A 25,194-nucleotide genomic window follows, 5' to 3' on the forward strand; every position below is an offset into this window, starting at 1 on the left:
GCACCACTCCACCATGCTGTCTCTGCATACAGTTTTAGTTTAACAGGGATATGATACTTTTGGCCTCTAAATGTGCTTTTTATTTTACTGTCTCTATTTACAAAACCAGAACTTGATCATAACCACATTCTATATTCAATATTTGCAATCTTCCGCATCAGCTGTGTGTGTGTGTGTGTGTGTGTGTGTGTGTGTGTGTGTGTGTGTGTGTGTGTGTGTGTGTGCCTTAAAGAGAATTAGAGGTGTGTCAAATCACATCTAAATAGTCAGCAGCCATGAGTTGTGCCTGGGGTAGTGGAAAAGCCAGGCGACCCAGTGGGACAGACCATTATATTTATAGAGAGAGATGAGAGGCTTGACCTTCACTGTTCAATGAGGATCAACCATTAAGAGCAATAACTCAACATACTCAATACCTTAGATAAAAGTTTCTTACATGTTGATTGCCACACATTTCTTCACTCAAACATGAGTTTTAGTTTAGTAAGTGGTTTGCCAATAATATGCTTTAATCATTATCTTCTAGCTTCTGTAGTGTTACAAATTGGTTTATAAAATATTGCTACTAACGAAAAAATCTGTAATAGGTTTAATTCAATGCCATAAAACATATATTATCTAATGTTGTATAAAAATTAATTAATGTGCAAATTGTTTTATATTAAGCATTTACATAACAAAGACAGTTAAATAAAGGTTTATATAATACATCATAAAATTAATCGGCAAAGATATGGAACTCATATTTATTGGTTCATTGTTAAAATGTTTTAAGGATACTGGTAATTTTTAGTCGAGCATTAACATGTATTGTGCTGAAACTCTTGTCAGAAAGTGTAGCAGTGATTCATAGCAGCACAACCGTTTAATTAGGTTTTTTTTATCTTTAACATTAATTGCTTTTGTTTAATCCTCAATCATATCATATGCTTTCAATAAGCATTTTGTTAGGAGGCACAACACAATTCATGGTGTGCATGCTTATGTATGCAGTGCACCCTGAATGAATGATGTCTGTGCACTGTTGTCCATGGCTTCGAAAGTGGTCTTCAGTGTGGGCTGTTGTATAAGCCCTAACAGGGCCCCTTTGCTATTTTTGTTCCTGGATACACGTCTCAGTGAGGTATTTTCTGTGGTGACTCGCTTACATCAGTAGGTCTGATAGTGTACCCTTAATACACACAATGTGGATCATTGATGGGGCTAATGTTTGGCTTATTTGGCTTTAAATCCGCTTTTCTTGAGGATGATACACTGGAATATGGAAGATATTAATTCTAAAGAGAGCTGGAAATGACTGGAGATGTTGGACAAAGCTGTATTTGAACACCAGGTTTGTAAATGGCAATCGATATGTTTGATGTTGTTGTAGCTGTGCTTGCTGGAGGGTGACTTGCCAGTTCGAGTCTGTCCTTGACTGCTTTGCTCTTATTTACCATGTAATTCATCCATCATGCAATCCTCCAGTCTTTCCTGAAGTGCCACAGTGGATGTCATTTCTAAGACATTTGCTGTGACTGCTGATACAGTGGGGTGCTGATACATGACGTAATGACCCCCCCCTCCGACTCTGGCTATCTTTTAAATGTCAGTAATTTGATGATGCTTCATGATGTTTTACTTTTCATCTTGTAGCTGGTGATGTTCATGCAGATGTGTAAGAGTGTTGTCAAAATGGCAAGTGTTAACAGTTGGCTAAAACTCTTACACTTTTCATTTAAGATCCAAGAATAATCCATTAAAAGAAACAATGGTAGAAATTATGGTATGATTTTTATTTTTAGCTATTTCCTTTGTTTAGTCCATGATTCCACATTTAAAATATATCGTTAACCCATCTGTGGTTCAGATATGGTTGCTGTGAATGAGCGCACACTTGCATTTTTTGTTGTTGTTGTATCTTTCATTCATTTGTCCACACATTAATTCATCCCCCTGCACTGAGGGAGACCCGAGAATGGGATCTGAGTGACCTTGAAAGGAATGCTGGAGAATCCTGTCACCTCTAGAGACCCTACTATACCACATCCACCTCTTTGTATAAAGCGAATTGTGACAGGGGCAATGTTTCAAAGTAAACTAAAGTATGTGGCTCAGGTTTCTTTCTGATCTAATGCCATTAAGACTTCTCATGTCCTAATTAACACAAGCTAAGAGGTGTGCACTAGATAATCTTAAATAACCTCATTAAAGTCACATTGTTTAATGTGAAGAGATGAACTGCCCCTGGATGTCTTTCCTGATGCTGTTGTAAGTGCTTTATATTTTGCACAAATGAAACATTATTCGTAGTGTTTGTATGCTGCAACACTAAGTGAAAGCGTATTTAATTCTCCTCCTTTAGTCCTACAAGCTGTAAACTGTACCCCTTAGCAGTCACGTCAGACGTCTAGAATCAACCATATGTGGGAAATAAAGTATAAAAAGTTACCATAAAACCCCCAAAATCTTTTAAATCACTAAAATGTTTTTATGTTTAAATATACTTTCCACTCAGAATATTAGGTTGCCCCTTTCATGGGTATGTGGCATATACATTACACACTTGCTGCAATAAGTGCCCATTTACACTATAAATAGCCGTAGGCAAACATGTAAAACAATGCGGCTGTTAGATTGTGCTCAATCACATTATACATCATACAAACTCAGTTTAGAGAATTATTATTGTTGTTATTATTATTATTATTACTATTATTATTGTTATTATTATTATTATTATTATAATAATATGATGTTTAAGTAAATTAGTTTCTGCAATTTTAAAAAGTTCAACTGACATTTATTTATTTCAATACAATTTTTATGTCTTATTAAAATTGCTGTTTCTTTATTATTTTCCTTTAGATAACCTGGAACTGATCACATGGGCCTAAGAGTACACTGAAGAAGGAATAAAAACATTGGAAAGAAAATTACCCATCATTTTTTGAGATCCTTGCAATCAACCTGAAGACTGCATTTGTTCATTTTGGAACGTATGGCACTTAAAAAAAGATTTTGCACTAAATTAATTAGGACATTCTGTACTATTCGATCCTACAGAATGAAGTAGCAAAGATGTAGCAGACATAACTACTGATATTAGAAAAAACATATTTGGATCATGGAGACTCCTGAACCCGCTATTGCAGTAGGATGTTCCCCACAGAGAGGCACTTTGAAAGATGAGAAACTATCTGATTCTGAAATGGCCCAAAGAGATCATATGCCTGGCACCAAGGACAAAACACCACTAACAGAGAGACCCCACAGAGATGATTTAAGGTCATGTCTCAGTATTGAGGCACATTCAGTGGGGTCAGGATCTAGTCCTTCCTTACAAGCCAGTGACCACAATCCAATCTACACATGGAGGAAGACGCAACGTTTCACTCCCCTTGGCAAACGATGTATCCAATCAAGTGTTAACCTCTTGTCATTGGGTGTGCACAAAAAAGAGCTGAAAGTGAAGAAGACAGGAAAGTATGTGTGCCATTACTGTGGGAGAGCATGCGCCAAACCCAGTGTACTGAAAAAACACATACGTTCTCACACTGGTGAACGACCATATCCATGTGTTCCTTGTGGCTTCTCATTTAAAACTAAAAGCAATTTGTATAAACACAGAAAATCTCACACACATGCTGTCAAAGCCGGATTGTTTCCATTTTCGGAGCAAGATAGGAAGCATAGTAGTATGGATGAAGAAGTAACAGTAGAAGGAGAAATGCACTCGGATGCTGAGCAGAGCACTGACACTGATGAGGAGGTGAAAGAAGAGGCAACTCTTGCACAAAGGCAGCCCATGCATAGAGGCAGCTCTATCCGAATGAAGGAAAGTGGAGATAGTGTACAGGAAAAGTGTGGTCGACATACACAAAAGATCCCTGGGATTACCTTTACACAAAGTCCATCAAACGAGAGTATGTCAGGAAAAGTATCTTTATGGCAGTTTCGAGAAATGATGGCACCTGTTATTGTCTCTCAGGTGGACCAAGAACTTGAGTCTTCTAGCATAAAGCAAAGGCTTGCCCTTAGGCTTTCAGAGAAAAGAAGTCAAGATTCCCTATCTCTCCCTAGCTCATACAGCAAAGGCAGCACTGACTCTGGCTACTTTTCACGCTCAGAGAGTGCAGAACAGCAGTTCAATCAACCCAGTGCAAATGCCAAGTCATACCAAGAAATTATGTTTGGGAAGTGTTATAGACCAAGTGCCAAGCCAAGGCAATCAATCACTGTACAGACCTGCATGACAGACATAAATGAGACTCCATCGAGTTTTATGATTAAATTGACCAAAGGAATGGCACCTGAGGAAGTTGCATGCCATTTGCACAGAAACAAAAAAGACCTGGCCAGATCAATAAAAATCGAGTCAGAATCTTTGCAAGAAGAAGAGTGTCAGGAATTCCCAGAACTGTTTCAGTGTCGGACTAAACTATTAGAAACCCCTCCAGAATGTGGTTTACTATTACGGAGCAACTCTCTTCCAACACCATCTGATTCCAATGTGAGTGCACCACAAGTGCTAAGGAGCAGTAATTCTTTTGATGAGAGGATGACAAACGAAGAAATCTCCTTTCGCAGCTCCATGGGCATGAGAAAACTTATGAGACAGGCTGCCTTTGAGCACTCTGCACATGAAGGACATGTAGAACTGGATAACCACACTTTGGTTTGTGGCCTGAAATCAGAGCCAAAAGTTGACAGTCCTGATGATTCTAAAATTGGACTAGAGAATTGTCCAGAATCAGAGTCATGCCTCATGTTTCAGAACCACATGATGGAAAATGCTACAAGGAAGCGTAGAAAAGGAAAGAACATTATGGACGAGGAAGATTTTCCAACCCAAAATAAGCCTTCATGCTTGCTTGACCTCACAGGGGACCTTTCTACTAAGCAAGATATTTCGGATGCTACGTACACTGACTGTACTACATATACAGAAAGATTGGCTGGAAGCAACGTTATCTCTGTAATTCAGCACACTAAATCAATAAGTAGGCCGAGTTCTGCAGAAAAATTCACTGATTTTGAATCACAACAGTTTAATAAAAGTACCCTTTCCCAATTAATTGAAAAGGAGCAGATTAAGGAAAAGTACAAAAGTGACCGAGTCATGCATTCTGGAAAAATAGAGAGTCAATATGGTGGAAGTAGTTTGATCTACCAGTGGTCTCATTTTTCTAAACAACTAGCTTTTCAGTCTGGTATTCAAGTTCCTGAGATTAGAGTTACTGAGGAGCCTGACAAACCAGAAAAAGTAAGAGATGTGCAGGTTAGACCAAATGAAAAAAACAGAGAAGAATTCCAATGGCCTCAGAGGAGTGAAACTTTGTCAAACTTCCCAGTTGAAAAGCTACCTCCAAAAAAGAAACGCTTGCGTTTAGCTGAGATGGAATGTTCTTCGGGTGAATCAAGCTTTGAATCTGCTTGTACTAGTCTCTCCAGGAGCCCAAGTCAAGAAAGCAATTTATCTCATAGCTCAAGCTTTTCTCAGTCACTTGACAGGGAGGAAAGTATAAATGTCGCATCTCCTGCTAAATCGGATGAGTTTAGTAAGTGTTTGGAGTTCTTGTCTGTTCCAGGAAGCTCACTAAGCCAACAGAGAGAGATGAGGCGGTCAGCATCAGAACAGACACCCTCCAACTTACCCAATGAATTACCAGAATTTAGAAGTAAGTCTTTTGATTATAGCAACCTTTCTTTTTCAACCAGTCCTATTCAAAGTGACAACTATACCAGTGAATGTGGATTTAAAGAACGAAGAAGAGGATGTTTGGTTAGACAGGCTTCTTTGAGTGGTGATCCAGAAACTTTAACACATGACAAATCCATGGAGGTGAACACTACACAGGGAGGTTCAGATGCAGTTGAAATGGGCAGAAAACTGTCTTCACCAGACAAACAGTTTTTGTTGGAAGGTTCCTCTAGTGGCATTGAGAAAATTAGGTACTCTTTGTTGCATGTAAGTGTTTCTCCACCAGCTTATTTCACCAGATTTGGCTAGGATGCCAGAGCAAATCCCTTATAAACAGCCTCTTCTTCCCCAGACTTTACAGATGCATCAATGTCATGGTTTAAAGCAGAAAATAAAGAACGAACCTGAAGATTCAAAAACAGCAGAAGATCCTAGAATTGCTCTTTCAGATCTACCGAAAGACAGTTCACACAGTGTGGCCAATGTCCTGTCAACAATAGCAGTTCTTTCACAAGCTCAGCCTGCCTTAGCCAGTCGGAATGTGCGTGGTATGTTAGTTCCAGTCAGAATTCAGATGCAAGTACCATCCTATGGAAACATCACATACACCAGTATATCTCATATTCTGGATTCTCAGTATGCAACAAACTTAACACCTAATAATGCTAACATTCAAAGTCAATTTTTAAATGTTACATCACAACACAGAGTTGGATTTGATGCATGTCAAACACAAGGACATCCAAGAGGACTTCTGCATAACCCACAATCATCACCTGCAAAACTTAATACAGGCATACCTTTGTCCTTGACCTCTAGAACCATTTCAACTACAGAGGCTCCAAGTGGTGGGGCTAGTAAGCGAATGCTTTCGCCTGCCAGCAGTATTGAGCTTTTTATTGAAGCAACTCAGCAAAAACGAGTCAAGGATGAGAATATGTATGGACAGATTGTAGAAGAACTTAGTGCTGTGGAATTAGGACATCCTGACCTTGCCAAAGAGAAACACAACAAGGATAATAAAGCAACACATGTACAAACTCCATCTGGGACAATTGAAGAGATAGAAATGGAGGATCCTAATATGGACTTCTACAATAAAGCAGGCTTATCATTGCCCAGCAGTGTTTCTCAAGAAGCTATTTTGGTAAATAATTTGCCTATTGCAGTGCAAATTGCTACAACAGCATTATCTAGAGATATTGCCAATACTCTGATGCTCTCTCAGTTTCCAGGTCTTCACACTACAACATGTGTGAGTTGGTGTTATCTCAATTGTTCCAAACCAAACAGCACCCAAACGGCACCGCACATCTCTGTGTATGCCTCTTGGTTTATGAGAAGTCATAATCCAAATCCACCAAGTCTCAGTACTGGAAAGGCTCTCGCTCTTCTCCAATCCAAACAGAAGAAAGAAAATACCACATATACATTCGCAGCCATGTATCAGCCAGATATACTTGTTACTTCAACTTTGACTGATCACAAAAAAGAACAGGTAGATTTAGATTTTTTTATTATGCTGTTTGTGCAATCTGATTTCAAATATATTGGTTAATACATATTTTTGACAGGGGACCAATGAGGCTAGGGTGGGAGGCATAACATGTGATGCACAAATGAAAGATGTTAAGCAAAAATGTCGACCGTCACGTGACAATAGCAAAGAAACTGAGGCACCTTTACGGCAAACGGAGCCTGCTCGGGTAAAGATTTTTGAAGGAGGGTGAGTAGTACAGTATCTTTCTGTACAAATATCTGGAGAGATTTATTGATGAAAAGTGTTTGCTAATATATGTACTGACTTTCAGGTACAAATCAAATGAGGACTATGTGTATGTCCGGGGACGTGGCCGTGGGAAATATATATGTGAAGAGTGTGGTATTCGATGTAAAAAGCCTAGTATGCTAAAGAAACATATACGTACCCACACAGATGTGAGGCCCTACGTATGCAAATGCTGTAACTTTGCCTTTAAAACAAAAGGTTGTCTTTGTTTTACCATATTTTTATGTCAAACAATTTTAGTACTCTAGTACTAAAAAATATTCTCATCTGATGTGGTCAAACAATGTATTTTTGTTTTTAATAAAGGGAACTTGACTAAGCATATGAAGTCAAAAGCTCACTTGAAAAAATGCCTTGAGCTTGGTGTTTCACCCATGAATATGGACAATACGGATGTTGCTGGTAAGTAATTTATGGTTCATTTTACTGTGGTTTACTGCTTAAAGGAGGACAAGCATTCATTTATTAACACAGATTTTTGAACATCTGAAATAATTATTTAATTAAATGTTCTGTTTATTTTTCAGAACATGAAGATGATGTACAAAAACCATCAGAGATCAGACCAGTAATGGATGCAGCCATTAAACATCAGTTCTCTGATGTGGATGACTCAGATGGTGGTGAAGAAGATGGAGATGAACCAGATGATGACGAGGATGATGAATATGATGGGGACTCTACACCAAGAACCCATTCCAGGAGCACAAGTCCTCAGCCTTACACAATTAGCAAACCATTTCCCTCCATCTGTTTCACAAAGAACTTGGATCCTAAAGAAAGTCTTGAAGCATCATCAGTCAGTAATGAGGATGATCTAACTCTTGAACAAACAAGCACCTCATTTGATCTTTGTACACCTCAACTGCTCTCTCCTCGTTGGGACTCACCTCATCAAAGAAACATCTGCCTACGGGGGGATTTGACCTCACAAGGTCATCCAATTCCAGGAAGGGCTCCCTCCCCCTTGAGACCCATTTTATCAAGACGAGATGTGAACATCAGAGGGGATCTCTCACCCATTCGACAGCTATCACCTGCAAGGCCTGTTTCGCCAGCGACAGATGTATCACGTTATCGTGCATCCTCCCCTCGTGGTCAACATAGAGGCATGCTTAGGGCTACATCACCACGCAGGGGAGCATATCAGCACAGATCTTATCTGGATTCGAGCAGGGAAATGAAATGTGAAGCCTCTGCCTTTAAACAAACCACTGCAATGTACCCAGAAATGGTATGTCACTTAACTGTAAAACATCTGAATGTTTATGGCTTTCATTTTCTAGTAGACATTATATTTTATTCTGTAATATTAATAAACATTTTTATAACATATAACGATATCAAACATTATTTGATCATTGCAGTATTAATAAGTTGTGCTAATGATTAATTCAGGATAAACGAGAGGCCATTCTTCCAAATGTCATCGATGGTGTTCGCTGTGGTACTGATGCATCCACACTCCCCAGTCGAGGCATCTTCAGCCACTTGCCTTTGCACTCTCAACAGCAGGTACAGACTCCTATCCCAATGGTCCCAATTGGAGGTTTAAGAATGCCCTCCGTCTGCCCATCTGGTGTTTCTGTAGAGCGACACTCTAAGTCACAACCACAGGGGGACATTTCAGAGAGGGCTAATTCCAGGCAAGCCTCAGTTTCTATTCCAGGACCTGGAGTAAGCAACATATCATCCCAGAGGAAGGAGCAGCCAACATCTTGCACTGGCCTTGCCAGCAAGGACAACAAGCAGGAGGAGAGTGTCCACATCTGTGCAGAGGCTATTGCATCCCTCAGGATCACATCAGAGGAACTAATTGGTAATCCTCCAGAAAGCTGATTCAAATAGCTTGTTGCAAAATGTTTTGTTATGTCAAGCAAAATCAAGCTTATTTGATGATTGTTGTTTTAGTAAGGTGCAATATGTGGCCAAAAGAAACGATAAAGCGTATATGCACATAATTTCAAATACAGATGCACAGCACATATTTTAATCAAACTGCCATATGAGTCACATTTCCTATAACCACAACTTATTTTGTTCATGCATATCCATGCATATATGGCCATATAAATATCAATATGCAGTCCATAAATATTAAAGCAGTATTTCAGGAGCTTTATTCAAACTTCAGAATTATTGGAAATGATTTCTATATTTTTCAGCAACTAAAAAGTACCATCATTTTCCAGATCAAATGCATTAATATATAAATCATGACTACAACTTAATCACCCCCTTCGGATCAGCTTGTGCCTTTTTAGAATTGTTTGCCTATGCCTCAGTGAGACAGAAGTATTGGATGTATTGTTTAAAGCAGTGAATATAGTGTTAAACTGATCTAAAGTACTGTTGATGCTTTTGAAATTGCACTCAATTCACATTATACATTTTGAATACTAACTTTAGTAGTGCTAATATATATTGCTTGGTATATAGCTGTTATTTATGTTTGCTGGTGCACTTGTTTAATCTTTTGACTTTTCAGCACTTATGCAACACAGTGACAAGTTGTACATGTAGTTTATGATATGACAATGTATTATTGCTATGATAACCTAAAGTCATTTGTTAATGTTATGCAGTTAGATGACTATGTAAAGCACTTTCTACTGATGTAATTGACTGATGATGTGCAGTTGATATTTGGGATGTTTGGAATCATTGAAAGATTAATTTGTTTAAATGGCACAACATTCCAGCCACTGTTTAGTCAATTATATGCACATACACATGGTGTTGGGTAGTAAAGGATTACATATCAAATAGATCATGTATTCAGGTTACAAAAATGATGGACTACATAGAAACAGGATTATGCATTCAGGTCATGAAAAAGTAATATGGCAAAACCCCCAGAATGCATTAGAATCTATTTATTAACAGACTACTTTTGTACACATTATGTAGTCACATTCTGTCTGAAAATAATTGTTGATTACAAAGAAATCGCATATTATGTTTACATCTTTTCACACACTAAGCCATTGAAATCTTAAAAGTATAATGTAGCTAACCAAAATATACTTTTTTTAACAAGGAGCAATTTAGGCACAACATTTTCATGTTTCTAAAAGCATATCTTAATTGATCTTAAACTACGCCTGCCTAATATCTCAACATAATTTCAAAAAAGATCAGATTATGTTGTATTTTCATAAATTCATACTTATTATCAGTGCCTGAGTACATTTTCTAAGTAATCTGCCCAACACTACGCATATTCTCATGAACACACAAGCACCTACATACACACCTAAGCACACATGCACTCACGCCAAGGTACAAATACACACACACACACACACACACACACAATCATGTACTGTAATTATTTTTTTCTAGTGTGTCCTGTGTGCGAACAAATGAACAAGAATTGATGTCTGTATAAGTTTTTTTCTTGACATCAGATTTGAACTGAACTGTGTGTCTGATTGTATACAGTTTTAAGGTGCAATTGTTTTTAATTGTCTCAAAATGAAAATATTGTATTAGACATAGAGAGGACATATAAATTAGTATGATATTTTGGAACAAGATCAATCTAATGTTCCATTTTAGTGTTCACTTAATATAGGCTATAGTTAAAATTTATATTCAGTGAGTGTTAAATCAATGAGCTCATGATAAGGTTAGTTAAGTGAAAAACGTTTTATGTCATGTTTACATTATAACTAATAGGGTATTTTCAGTTGCATTTAGTTCAATTTGTATTTATTGCATTTGATATATCACCAAAGTCATGATATATCTTACATGAACATCATTTACAGGTATTCAGAAATATTTATTTATTGCCCATGAAGGCAGCTGATTTCTCTATGATACTGTGTTTTTTTCTTTTCTGATTACAAGATGTCCATAAGTATATTAAAGTTATATGATAAGGATTTGTCAGCAATGTTCTTACCTCAAATTACTTACAAATAAATGTTTAATAAAGAAAAAAAGAGCAACTTTCTTTACTCATTAACACATTCAGAGTAAATTTGTCCCATACTCTCAATAGCCTATACAAAATAATCCTAGAACTTATTAGAAAAGAACTTTCTGCTGCCTCAGTGAATGGGTCAAAATATTAATCTCAGTAAAACAACTAGAAACACCTTAAAGCACAAATAAGGCCAACAGTGCCAACCCAAAATTTGGAAACAATAATCAATTTGTAAAAAGGATTGCTTTCTTTACAAGAGAGAAGAATTAATTGCATACAATGCTTATACCTTCTGCTTGTCTTCTTTCAGAAAACACAAAGTGTTCCAATTTGTTTAGAGACCAGAGACGAATGTTTTTACCTTGTGACCGTACCTCACATAGGTAGCCTATAAAACTACATCACACTTGTTTTGACAAAGAGTTAATGATGTAGACTCATAAATATATAATGTAGATTTAAAAGTATAGATCTCTAAACACTTATTTTAAGCTAATAAACTTAACACTGTCTGTGATAAATAAGCAAAAGGAGAGTGTGACAATGCGTTGATCTTGGGTAATGGTAATTAATGGTAATAAAGTGAATTAATTTTCACAGTTGACTGTGTAATTACAAGGCATGTGGCCTATTGTCTGAGTCAGCATGTGGCAATATGTGAACTGCAGACATAAAGTAACTAATCTTATAAGCCTAACAATTCCATAACCTCATAACTTGTGGTGAATTGTCAAACTTTCCCAACCTCTAGTATTTCATGGCAAGCGGTGCTGTTTGTTCTGCCAAGGCCTGATGGAATTGGATAATAGATCATGCCCAGATTGTTTTTGGCCTCAACATCTTCAAAAAGCACTTGCTTTAATTGCAGCATAATGCTATTAGCAATACATGAAGCATCCCTCACAGACTGTGAAAATACTGCTGGCTATTAATTGCCTTCCACTAAGTCTGCAGTGCCTGAGCAAGAAGTGAAACAAGAATCAGATATGGCTGTGGAGACTAGTATGAAGTGAAGGCTGGGCTCCTTCACTGCACTGCTGTGGAATGAAAAGAAATTGGCAAAGTGAATGCTTCTAGTCTGCCATCAGAGCAGTTTGAAGACATTAGTGCACAGCAACAACGTTGAATAAGTTGTAGACTGGTATTGAGACTGCCTTCACATTAAATCTAGACTGTCCACTCAATATGGCTGAACAAATGTGTAAGAGACATGTCTAAGGACATTAGGGCAAATGACAGAGGGGCCTGATTGCCATTTTCTCCCTCTTTATTGTCATTTTTATGGCATTTAACAGTAATTGACATCATTCTATTACCCTTACACCTTTATGAAAAAGAAAATGGTCCGAACTGTCTGAAAATGTTAGTACTATATTCCATTGAAGTAGTGCCAAATTCCAATCAGTTAGACCACTGGTACTTTATGTCACCGAACACCTTTTGGCTGTAATACACTTTATATACTTTAAAAGACTAAGCTACCAAGACTAACCCAGCCATTAGTGTTGCACAAGTCAGTGCACTCAGTGCCGTCCCAAGCTCGGATAAATAGGGAGGGTTGCGTGAGGAAGGGCATCCAACGTGAAACGTGCCAATGACCGCCACAGGTATCGTTAGCCAACAGGGTACCAGTGGAAATTGAACACTGTTGGCCGAAGGTGGAGAAGGAAAGGAGAAAGATGTCTACAGAGATGGCAGGGAAAGAAGTGGAGGAGAGTGGAGGTTCAGGTTGGTACTTTAAATGTTGGTACTATGACTAGTAAAGGGAAAGAGTTAGCTGATATGATGGAGAGGAGTAAGGTAGATATGTTGTGTGTTCAGGAGACCAAGTGGAAAGGGAGTAAGGCGAGGAACATTGAAGGTGGGTTTATTCTGTTCTATCATGGTGTGGATGGAAAGAGAAATGGTGTAGGGGTGATCCTGAAGGAAGAGTACAGTAAGAGTTTAGTGGAGGTGAAGAGAGTTTCTGATAGGGTGATGAACATGAGGCTGGAAGTTAAAGGAGTGATGATAAATGTCATCAGTGCTTATGCTCCAACAAGTGGGCTGTAAGATGGAGGAGAAGGAAACATTCTGGAGTGATAGAAGGTGTACCGAGGGATAAACGATTTGTGATTGGGGCAGACTTTAATGGGCATGTTGGTGAAGGGAACAGAAGTGATGAGGAGGTGATGGGTAGATATGGCTTTAAAGAGGGGAATGTGGAAGGCATATGGTGGTAGATTTTGCTAAATGGATGGAAATGGCAGTGGTGAATACTTATTTTAAGAAGAAGCAGGAGCATAGGGTGACGTATAAGACAAGGAGATGCGGGCAGCAGGTGAAGAGGGATGTGGCGAAAGCCAAGGAAAAGGCATATGAGGAGCTTTATATGGAGTTGGACACTAAGGAAGAAGAAAATGATTTATTGACCAGGCAGAGGGACCAAGTTGGGAAGGATGTGCTGCAAGTTAGAGCAATAAAGGATGGAGATGGAAATGTGTTGTCTAGTGAGGAGAGTGTGTTGAGAAGATGGAGGGAGTATTTTGAGCAGCTGATGAATGAGGCAAATGAGAGAGAGAGAGAGAGAGAGAGAGAGAAGGTTGGATGATGTGGAGATGGTGAAGTAGGAAGTAGATAGGATTAGTAAGAAGGAAGTCAGAGCAGCGATTAAGTGGACGAAGTGTGGAAAGTCGGTTGGCCAAGATGACATAACGGTAGAAGCATGGAGATATTTAGGAGAGATGACAATAGTTTTTATCCAGGTTGTTGAATAAGATTCTGGAAGTTGAGAGGATGCCTAAGGAATGGAGAAGGAGTGTGCTGCAGTATCTACAGGGAAATAAAGTTGATCAGTCACACCATGAAGTTAAGGGAAAGAGTAGTGGAAGCCAGGCTGAGAGAAGAGGTGACCATCTGTGAGCAACAGAATAGTTTCATGCTGAGGAAGAGCACCACAGATGCAATAATTGCTTTGAGAATGTTGATGGAGAAGTATAGAGAAGGTCAGAAGCAGTTGCATTGTGTGTTTGTGGATTGTAGAGGACGGAGTAGTATGGAGACGGATGATCCCCTAATGGGAGCAGCTGAAAGAAGAAGAAGTAGTTAGGTGTAGTAATGGTAGGCCAAGTTTTATTGTTAATACTGACACATTCAGGGGTGTAGCCATCATTTCAAAAGTCAGTGGAACAGAAGTGTCAAATGTAATAATAATAATAAATAAATTGGTATAATTGACAGGGTATATTTTCTCTTACTCCTTTTAAAACTGGGCCTTGAAAACGTGAACACAGGAATTTACATTGTTAAATGTAAATGTCGCACAAATCCCCCAGGTATTCTACACCAGATCAAATGACCCCTAACCCACACAATAATGCAGTGCTCCACACTGTTACACTTTAATTGATAAAACTTAAACTAGACATGGCTTATAATGAAGTTAGTATTACTCACATAGGATGCAGACAACACAAATATTATTTAAAATACCAATATATGGCTTGAGAAGAGCTTGTTTTAGAGAATCATAAAATAGTTTGAAATCAATAATAAAAAAAATACCTTTACATTTTTTACTTTATAATTATGAAATACCATGTACCATCCATCCCTTTGACCCTGATTCCCAGATCAATAACAGTACATGAATTATTTTAAAAAATAAAAATTGTTGTAAACAGAGAAAAAAATCCTTTGCATAATCACATTCCAAAAAAAGTGATATTGTTTATTATAATTATGAACAATTAAAGAATTGAATTGTATAGTTAAAAGTTCTTTCATCTTGATACATTTGCATTTATTAATCCACAACTGATCCCACAAAAAAGAAGGAAAAAAAGAGATGACGATATCATTAAAAATCCCGGGTCCGCGATGAGTTTCAGTGGTGTCTTCACTAAAGCAATGGTCAATAAGGCTCATGGTAGGTACTGTAGGATTTACTGCTAGATTTCACACACCAAACCGATGGAAAAATTGTATTTTTTGAGAATAGAAACAGCAAAATAAAGAAGCGTTGCCGTAGCACAAATCTGCAGACTTTTTAATTTACCGGGAGAATATATTTGCTATATTTTGACTCCAAGCAACTACTAATGATGCTTTATAATTCTGAGTAGTTTACAGAATAAAAAGCACTAAAAACAAGAATAAAATCTCCTAATTAAATGTTGAGTAATAGTGCTTGAAAAATATTTTAAATAGGAATAATAAATGAGGAAAAAAAAAAACACAATACAGCGTATGTGGCCCCAGTGGCAAAAAAAAAAATGTGGTGGAGGCACGTGCTGTCGTGCTGAATGACACTGAAAAGAGGGAAATTCGTGTCCATGAACACGTGTCAATATATTAACTTTCGTGACTATATCACGAAATGCTGCGAGACTGGGTTGTACAGGAAGTGGTCACAAAAAATGAAGTGAGTAAATAGAATTTAGTGGAAAGGCCCTCTGCTGGTAAAGTAGTGTCATTGCCTCAGCTAATTATCAAATTACTTTTCACATGCTTTAGCAGAGTATCAAGTTAGATCAGTCACAGTCATTAGTGTTCCAACCAGTCATGCAACATAACTAACATACTAATGATTTTGTCAGCTATTTGTATTCATCTCAGCTCGAAAGATTTAAATCTGTTGTTTTGGGCAGGAGAGGGAAAATTCTGTCTTGAAATGGTTTAAACATGTTCCTGAGGCACTTCTTTTCGGATCTGCCTGATTCATCTAGATGCCCTACCTCTGGATGGCATTCTCTTTAATTGGAGACCATTCTGTGCAGCTGGGGATGGTTCCACATAAAGAGTCTAAAGAACCATGAAGTTATTAAGCAACTGATTAGCTGAGGATTTGCACTGTAATTAATATCAACAGTCTACTGTAATGGCTTGGGACCGCACAACAAAGGTCCCTTTTGAAACTGGTTCCTCTCAAGTTTTCATGCTGTCTCAGGGAGTTTTTCCTTGCCACAGAGAGAAGTGGTTAATTTTGCAGTAAATAAGCAAGTAAAGACTGTAAGTGTGAGATAAAACTAACTGGAAAGAAAAGCACAATATGTAAATAAATTCACCGCTGGCCAAAAAAACAAAAAACAAAACACATTTACTCTGTCAGTATAAAATAATACAAAGAATAAATTCCTGAATGAAAATTTTGTTTGAAATTTTATTAGTACTGTGTAACTTAAATTATAGGCCCCTGTAAAGTATCTTTCAGTCATATTTAATTCTACCTGAGATTGGCTTCAAAGCAAACTGTAAAACAACTGTTGGATGGATGTTTCAAAATCATGAATATATGAACATTTTCAAAGACATTTTGCATGAACAATTTCAAGACAATACAGAGCTGTCATTGTGTGCCCAAATAACACCCCTATCTGCAAAAAATAAAATAAAATCTCTGCAATACACAAAAACACTGTGATGATAGTGAATATACATTGCACAGAGGTTGATAGTCTTTTTAAAGTACTCTGGATTCATAAACTTGGTAAAGTTGAAGTCCTTTTCAGTAAGCTGGCAGCACACATGAACATGGGTTGAACTAGAAATCCCAGAAGATGGCTCAGTAATCAGAATGCTGCCACTTCCAGGATCATCCGCAAAGCACAGAGATTATATAAAAGACTGTGCTCATGGGTTGCTCAGTAATTTCCTTTTGGTCCATACATTTCCATACTGCATAAGTATGGGACACGGGTACTAGTACAAGAACTGTTACAAGCTGTAGGCTAAGAAAGACTTGAAAGAGGTATTGAAAAAAAATTATCATTTAATAAACAACATACATATTGGTCAGAAATGGTTCAACAGAAGACATTTTGTTCCCACCAGTCAGGGAAACAGCTAAAGTGAAGAGCCTCATTACCATAAACTGCAAATCCCAAAAACCCCAGGAAAAAACAGAAAAGAAGAAGGTGTGGAAATAACCAATCACAGTAGGTGGCTGGAGCTAATACACAAACATCATAATAAATGGGTGTAAATAATAAATTGTTCTAAAAATTCTAAATATTCTAAAATCGAAAAAAATAAAAAAATCTAAAAATTCCAAATATTTATTTATATATATATATATAAAACAATGTGGTTAAAAAGGCATACATAAACTTAGGTGATTTTTACTTACAAAACCCTTATTGTGTATTATGTAGTTTAATTACATGATTTTGTCTCTGTTCTGTAAGTTCAGGTATTTTGTGGAACGTGGGCCTCATGGCCGAACAGTGGCTTTTGTGGAGAGCCAATTAAGACTCTGCTACTATTGGTGACCTTTCAACTGAGGAAAAAACCCTGTCAGTGCATATTTCCTTTAGGCATACGCAAAAAGAGAGAACATGTAGCCTACACATAATCCCCATTTAACTCATAAATGTGGTGATGAAAACAGATGATTTTATTTCTATAGCACTTTCACAACAGACATTGTCTCAAAGCAGCTTTACAGAATTTTAAGAGTTAAAGTGAACGGTGTGTATTTATCCCTGATGAGCAGCCATGGCGACTGTGGCAAGGAAAAACTCCCTTAGATGTTATGAGGAAGAAACCTTGAGAGGAACCAGACTCAAAAGGGGAACCCATCCTCATTTGGTGATATCAAGAGTGTGATCATAAATCTTTAAACAATACAGAACACTGGAGAGTGAGAACTAACATGAGCACTGGAATGTAATTACGAGTATTGTTCTTTCTACAGTCTTCTACAGTAATTTGTGGTTATAAAACTAGGAGCTACTGAGCAACTCATAAAATATAAAAAATTTGCAATCATCATAAATACAACACCAGCTTCTCCATGCCAGAGCCTTTAAACACTCAAGGAGGTCCAGTGTCCAAACTCCACATGAAGTAGGATCCAATTGGCACTGGTACGTCTCTAGATGGTTCGGGATGTTTGCGGGGTCAAAGCCAAGTCAATTCTTTGCTGAAATGTTATGTGATCCATTAGTTACACTAACATTGTCCAAATAGATATATATAGCTAACTGTAAAAATAAAATGTTAGGGATTTTATCTTCATACATAAAATGTATTTTTATATACTACTCATGCACTCAGTTATGCATATAATAATACATTTTATTTTTAAGTGACTTACATTTAATTGTGCGTTCCTTTTGTTAATTGATAAAGTTTGATTAAACAAAGCATTTATTATTATAATGTTCACACATTTTAATATGTAATGATTGCTTCTTGCCATAGCTACGGTCTGTGTTTCAGAGAGAACATGCTCACAAATTTTGGAAAGTTACCTGTCCTTTCTATTCAGCAATAAATTCCCATAATCCATCAGAGTATTCTTTGGAGCAAATAACGTCCCAATGTGCGTTTTTTTTTTTTTACCCTTTATGATCTGATATGCAGATATTTAGGTGATTTTGTCTGTTTACAAACAAATAAACAAACAAAATAACAACGCCACCCCTTACATTATATTTATAACCTTATACTTTACCTTTGTTTTTATGAAAATTATTTAAAAATTATTTATTAATTATAACTAATTCCTTTCAGGAAATGTATTTATTTAGAGAATAGTGAATTTGCAGGTATTATGTTCTCATTTTGTAGTAATAATCAAAAACTGGTGGATGTTCTTACTTGTGTACCAGAGTAGGTTTGAATAGAGTCCTACCAGATTATTTTGAGGTCTGCCCATCACAGCTGCTGTGTTTGCAGGAGCAGGCGCTTAAAACCTTCCTTCACTCAGCTTCTGTCTACTCCACTGCTTCTGCTGGTAAGTACTGTTGGAATTCTCTTTTAAACTCAAGAGACCAAATAAAACCATTTGCTATCTTTATATATATGTAGATATTTCATAAATGCATTACTTTTTCCAGTGTTCTTCTTTTCTCATTTGTCATTATAGTAAAGATCTTTTTACCACTGTGTCACGCATAAAGAATGTGAAACGCTTGCCATGGTTTAGAAGTGCATGTTATTTATGTCTAAGTATGTTCTATGAAGAGATTCATTTGTTCATGTAAAACAACAAGTCGCTGCAGTGTGTTTATTAAAATGTAATGTGAGCCAATAGCCTGGGCAATCTAAAAAGCAAAATGACGTAAAAACATTACAAACCAGGTTTAGGTCTAAACAGTAAAAGTAATAAATTAAAAGCAAAACATATCAAGGATGTGATCAATGAGGCAGAAAAAAAACCCATTTTTATTAAAAATAAGAATATTAAACAAGTTGACCATATTAAGAAGATCCTAAAATAGACTCCTGGCCTAGAACAGGTGCCATGTGCCATGTGCTATGCTTGTGACGCCAGGGGGTGATCAGGGGGTGATCAGCTTGGACAGAGGCTAAATTTAACCAAATGAGCAGTGAAATTAAGCAGTCTAACTCAAGGGGTAAACAACCTCAAAGTTAAGAACTGTAGCCCAAATGTCTTTCAAGGAAACATCTGCTGCTAACATGTCCGTTTTAGTGCTACAAAACAAGTGAACACCACCATCTTCTCTTAAACAAACTGCAGGTCCTTACATTTCCCTATATTTGCAGAGATATTCTTGGGGTTTTGAAGGTGCTGGGATTTTTAAAACAATGTTTCTAATTTGCACAAGAGCCAATTGTTAGTAATAGTAATTGTTAAAAGTTTTCATTACACTAACTTTTGTTACTGGGGCCCTATATACCAAAAGGTCAAAGTAATATAAGTAAATCTCAAATCTCAATCATCATAAGATATCTTGTCTGGACTGACACATCAAATATTATTAATTATGAGGTGTTGTTGCTTTTAAAATAATACAGAATTATGTAATTATCAATGTAACACAACTGTCATCATCTACATTTAAATCCAAGTACCATCTAAAAGGGACCTCCAGTCCAGACATTATTTTATACTCATCTGAAAACATTGTTTTCTTAGTTTGCTGTTACAGTGTTGACTTATTTTCTTATACTTGTTGCATGATTGACTGAGACCTCTCCACCATGACAAGAATGCTAAAGTTTAAGTACATCTTTCTTGTCTTTTCAGTGACTATAAGAATGGAGAACTGTAGCCAGCCTGCAGATGAACAGACCCTTGACAGTGTCCCTATTGTAGATGTTACCCCTGATCTCTCTGAGGACCTGAGTAAGCAATTAGAGGAGATCATCAATTTTTATCAGGCAGCTGAGAAGGCAGAAGATAATGACGAGCTGGAAGAAGAGACAGTCACAGACACCAAAGAGTCTGGAAAGGCAAAGGACCCCAGGCTAGAAAAGAAAATGCTTAAAGGCCTTGGTGAGGACTTTTTTTGTGGACTATTACATGAAATCACCTTAAATTTAAAAAAAAAGTTTTTGTTTTCTGTATGGCTCTGTATTGCAGTAATGAATAAAACATGATAGTGTTTATAGAGAATTATTATTATTATTATAGAGAAATAATTAACTATTGGGTGGTGTAATTTGACCCAAGATGTTCACCTAAAATAGCATATCATACTTTTTCGATTGTCATTATGTCATGGTGTTGGTGTTATGAACGTCCAAAAAACAGCTTTTTACTGTTATCAGATATGCTTGAACACCAATAGTCATTTCTCTTTCTCTTTTTTAAAAATCTCATATACGCTTTAATGCCAGAACTACTGTCATAGCCATTCTGTAATAGAAAATGTATCCTCTTCTGATTACAGAATTCAACATTGCTGTGATAAAAATTAAATAAACCATCTTTTTCACCACAGGGAAAGAGGCCATGCTTCTTATGCAAAGCCTGAACAAGCTAGGTACTCCTGAGCAGAAACTGGAAGCTCTTATAAAGAAGCATGCAGAGCTGGTGAGCACATAAACCTATAACTTATGCTGCATGATGTGCGTTTTGTTTTCTTTTGATTTTAATTCATATCAATAATGGTCTTGTATCACAGCTTGAAGAGTACCGCTCAGATCAGAAGCAGCTGAAGATGCTGCAGAGGAAACTGCTGCAGGTGATGAAAGAGAAAGACCAGCTGCAGAGTGAGCACAGTAGAGCAGTGCTGGCCCGGAGTAAACTTGAGGGGCTTTGCAGAGAGCTGCAGAGACATAATAAGACACTCAAGGTGTGATTGTCTAAAATCCTAGTTAAAACCTTTTGTACAGTTAAGAATTTTTAATGAGTGTACAGAAGAAGTGATGCATAATTACCTTTGACAGGATGAGACACTTCAAAGATGCCGTGAAGATGATCTAAAGAGGAAGGAGATCACTACTCATTTCCAGAACACACTTACAGACATCCAGGCCCAAATCGAGGAGCACAGCAATCGCAACAACAAACTGTGTCAGGAGAACAGTGACCTGGCTGAAAAACTCAAAAGCCTCATTGCTAAATATGACCAGCGAGAGGCGGTATGGGACCTTTATAGCTGGGTGAAATCTATTGAAGAACTAAACTGTTAGATACAAAGAGCCTTAAAGGAACCTGATCCTATGCATTTATAAGAATGTGGATTCATTACATTAGGAAGAAATCCGTGGTGGTGGGTCATGATATTAAAAGGGAGGGCTAGACTTTAAAGGCAGCTGCATTCATGCTTTATAGTTAATGACTATTTGTTATACAGAAAAGTTGATAATGTGCTCCCAGGTTCAAAGTCATATTTCCACCTTATACCCAACATTGTGACTCAGTCTAAGCAGAAAGAAATCTGCCCCTGTCTCATTATTCATGCCATTCTATTTATATTAAAACCCTTGGTGATGATGTTACACTATTTCCACAGAAAATATGAAATACGCAGCCACAAGATTTGTTAATAGAACATAAGATGGTCTGCGAGAGAATTAAACTGATTCTTGTAATGTATGAAAGACAGGGGCTTGAGCTTTTTTAAAATTATTATTTACACCTCAGTATGCTAAGTAGAATCAAGTACTGTTCATTGTGAACAAAAGAACACAATAATGTGATGTGTTAAAATGCTGCTCTACATTAATGAGACTTAAATCTGGTGTTTCAATGCACCTTTGCTCAAGACCTCCTATGTGTCATACTATCAGGTAGTCAATAAAACCCATCCAAATTCCCTAGCGAGGCATGGTAAAAAGTGGCAGGTTCAATATACATCAATATGGGTGGAAAAATGGAAAATAATAATATCTGGAGAAACTGTATCATGCTCGGTTAGAGGACAAGGCTAAATTTCACAGAGCAAAGTTAAAGCATTTTGTTTAATACAAAGTCTCTTCTATGGACTAAGATTGGCTCTGTTATTGTCTCTGACTATTTCAGAATCTTGAGAAAGTGTTTAAGCATAGAGACCTACAGCAGAAGTTGTTGGAGACCAAACTTGCTCAGGCAAATGCACTGCTGAAAGATGCTCAAGAAAAGCACAAGATGGAGAGAGCACATGTAAGGTTTATAATGTCAGATAATTCACATGCATGATCACATTTTACATGCAAAAAAAATAATGCAGCCCATTTTTGTTTATTCTTTATGGACAGTTACTGAAGCACACCACTGAAGCCAAACTACAAGTGACACTTATGAAAGAGCAAGAAACTAACATGAAGGCCCAGGTAATTAACATCAAACTGTAATTCAAATGATTTTTGAATAATGAACATATAATTAATTTCTATAATGTACTTTCCTTTTACAGCTTGATGTGTATTCTGAGAAGTTTGATGAATTCAGAGGAGCTGTGTCAAAGAGCAGTGGTGTTTACGCCACGTTTAAACAAGACATAGATAAAGTAGGTACCATTTAACTTATAAAATAATTAACTAGTAGGATACCTAATTAAAATGATACCATACAACACAAAAAAATTAACGCTGCAAATATCATACTAGACATTATTAAGCATTTATTATCTATGTTGCAGATGGCAAAAAAGATGAAAAAGCTGGAAAAGGAGGCCAGTTCCTGGAAATTACGCTTTGATGGTTGTAATAAAACTCTCATTGAAATGGTTGCAGATGTAAGAAACTCTTTTAACTTATATATCAGAAGTTTTCAATTGAGTCCAGGTTTTTTTTTTAAAGGAAAAACATTTTTTCTTTGTCCTTTGTAGAAAGCAATGAAGGAGAAAGAGTTTGAGCTTTTTACTCTAAAGATACAAAGATTGGAGAATCTCTGTAGAGCCCTGCAGGAAGAAAGAAGGAGTCTCTATCAGAAGCTACAGGAAAGCCAACCACCTGAAGCTGCAGAAGACACAGCAACTAAAGTGGAGGTAGCAGAAGAAATAAAAAGTGTCCATCAGGAAGGAAAGAGCCACGAGGATGCACTTAGTGAACCCAGTGCTGCTGCAACACCTTTACTAAAGAATTAGAGAATCTGAAGTTGGAAAAGTCCAGACTTGAAGAGGTGGCAGCAACGTTTACAATATCTCATATCTGTGAGCAGACAGCTCAAGCAGAAGCTAGTGAGGTTTCAGAACACTCAAAGAGTTTACAAGTGTCCCAAGAAACTGCAGAGGACACCACTGATCTGGAGTGTCACCCTGAAGAAGAGATAACTCTATCCACAGAAACATTGTCTGATAAAAATCAAGAGATTAGAGACAAAGAAATGGAGACTGTTGACTAAAATATTATTTAAAAAACATTTTATTACATACTAAAGAATCTGTCATCATTTATCAAATAAACAAGTTTTTCAAGTGACTACAAGTGTTTTGACTTTTTAATTTTTCATACAGGATAAGTTAAATGTAGCTACTTTATATTCGTCAACTGCAAATAACCATCTGTTGGAAAGCTCAGCTGCAATTTACTGTTTCTGAATTTTCACTGAAGAGGTTTTATAATGTGGTTTTAAGGTCTTACACTATACCAATTCAACATAAGCTGGTATACATAGCATGAGCTGTGCTAAAAATGCAGCGAGGGGTAAGCAAATGGTAGGAATGTGATGCATGAGCTGTTGACAGGAATAAATGATCAGAACTTAAAGTCACAAGCAAATATGTTCAAAATAATTTAAAACTTTATTCTAATTATGATCACTTCTAACAAGCAATTCTGGGAAGTATGAGATATCTCCACTCATTTTGTTTCATGCAAAAATGACAAAGGATTTTTTTTGCTCAGCTGCAACTTGAAGTATAAGTATGAAACATTCTCTGTAGCAAATGATGACATTACTACTCTGAATTGCTGCTGTAAAAATAATGGATCATTCATAAAGATGTAACATTTATATTTATGCTTTGTTTCTTTTTTGTATTTCATAAAGAATAACTGTTTGGGTGGTAACGGATGCTGTAAATGAGCTTGCCTGACCTCAAACTACAGAGACAAAACTAATGTGTATATTTATTAAGCAGGTACTTCTACAAAAACCAGTGCAGTATTTATAGAGGAACATGTTTAAAGTTTTGAGTACCTGGCCCTTTAAATGTCTTTGCAAGAGGGCTGCCACCTAGTGGACACACCAGTTTGTTTAAAAAAATGGCTCATGAAAGGGTGGAAAAAAAAACCAAGGACAAGAGGGACAATATAATGCATTTTGGACTACACATTAAAAAACATCCTGTCTAGTCTAATCAGTGTCAGTCCCACATCCAATGTACTGATTTACGACACAGTCGGATGTTTACAATGTAGCAGAAATGATAATAATTCCCTTATTTTCACTACCAAATGCACAAACTTCTCCATTTGGCTTTGAATCTACCACACAATGTTGCAAAAAATTGGTAGTACGTTTTTTTTTTTTATCCACATTTGTACATATTTCTTTTATTATGGATTTGGTTTTGTTAGATTACATGTAAGTTTTAAAATGCTGTATAATTAAATGTTTATTCAGAATGACTATAAACAGTAACAATTCTTGTCAGATGTGTAATCTGTAGATTAAGATTTTCTCCATAA

At 36.9% G+C, this 25,194-nt stretch overlaps 3 protein-coding genes across 3 annotated transcripts; 2 read left to right on the plus strand and 1 right to left on the minus strand.

The window, feature by feature from the left end:
• The first annotated feature begins 1,080 nt into the window (after positions 1–1,080).
• On the plus strand, positions 1,081–11,406 carry hivep2b (HIVEP zinc finger 2b). The gene is given in 8 exon segments (XM_046856485.1): positions 1,081–1,333; positions 2,848–5,984; positions 5,986–7,181; positions 7,258–7,409; positions 7,495–7,670; positions 7,779–7,874; positions 8,000–8,706; positions 8,871–11,406. Coding segments are annotated over 7 exon segments (5,646 nt in total). The 5' UTR covers positions 1,081–1,333; positions 2,848–3,106; the 3' UTR covers positions 9,312–11,406.
• A 5,282-nt stretch (positions 11,407–16,688) lies between these two features.
• Positions 16,689–17,600, minus strand: LOC124390092 (gap junction epsilon-1 protein). Its single transcript, XM_046855798.1, is given in 7 exon segments — positions 16,689–16,818; positions 16,820–16,898; positions 16,901–16,990; positions 16,993–17,134; positions 17,187–17,287; positions 17,290–17,335; positions 17,547–17,600. Coding segments are annotated over 7 exon segments (642 nt in total).
• Positions 17,601–19,007: 1,407 nt separating this feature from the next.
• On the plus strand, positions 19,008–24,103 carry txlnbb (taxilin beta b). The gene is given in 11 exon segments (XM_046855173.1): positions 19,008–19,123; positions 20,381–20,629; positions 21,078–21,169; positions 21,261–21,431; positions 21,526–21,720; positions 22,604–22,723; positions 22,819–22,893; positions 22,977–23,069; positions 23,202–23,297; positions 23,391–23,631; positions 23,634–24,103. Coding segments are annotated over 10 exon segments (1,593 nt in total). The 5' UTR covers positions 19,008–19,123; positions 20,381–20,391; the 3' UTR covers positions 23,906–24,103.
• The last annotated feature ends 1,091 nt before the right edge of the window (positions 24,104–25,194 follow it).

This window comes from Silurus meridionalis, chromosome 8 (genome assembly GCF_014805685.1).
Source record: "Silurus meridionalis isolate SWU-2019-XX chromosome 8, ASM1480568v1, whole genome shotgun sequence".
Taxonomy (NCBI): domain Eukaryota; kingdom Metazoa; phylum Chordata; class Actinopteri; order Siluriformes; family Siluridae; genus Silurus; species Silurus meridionalis.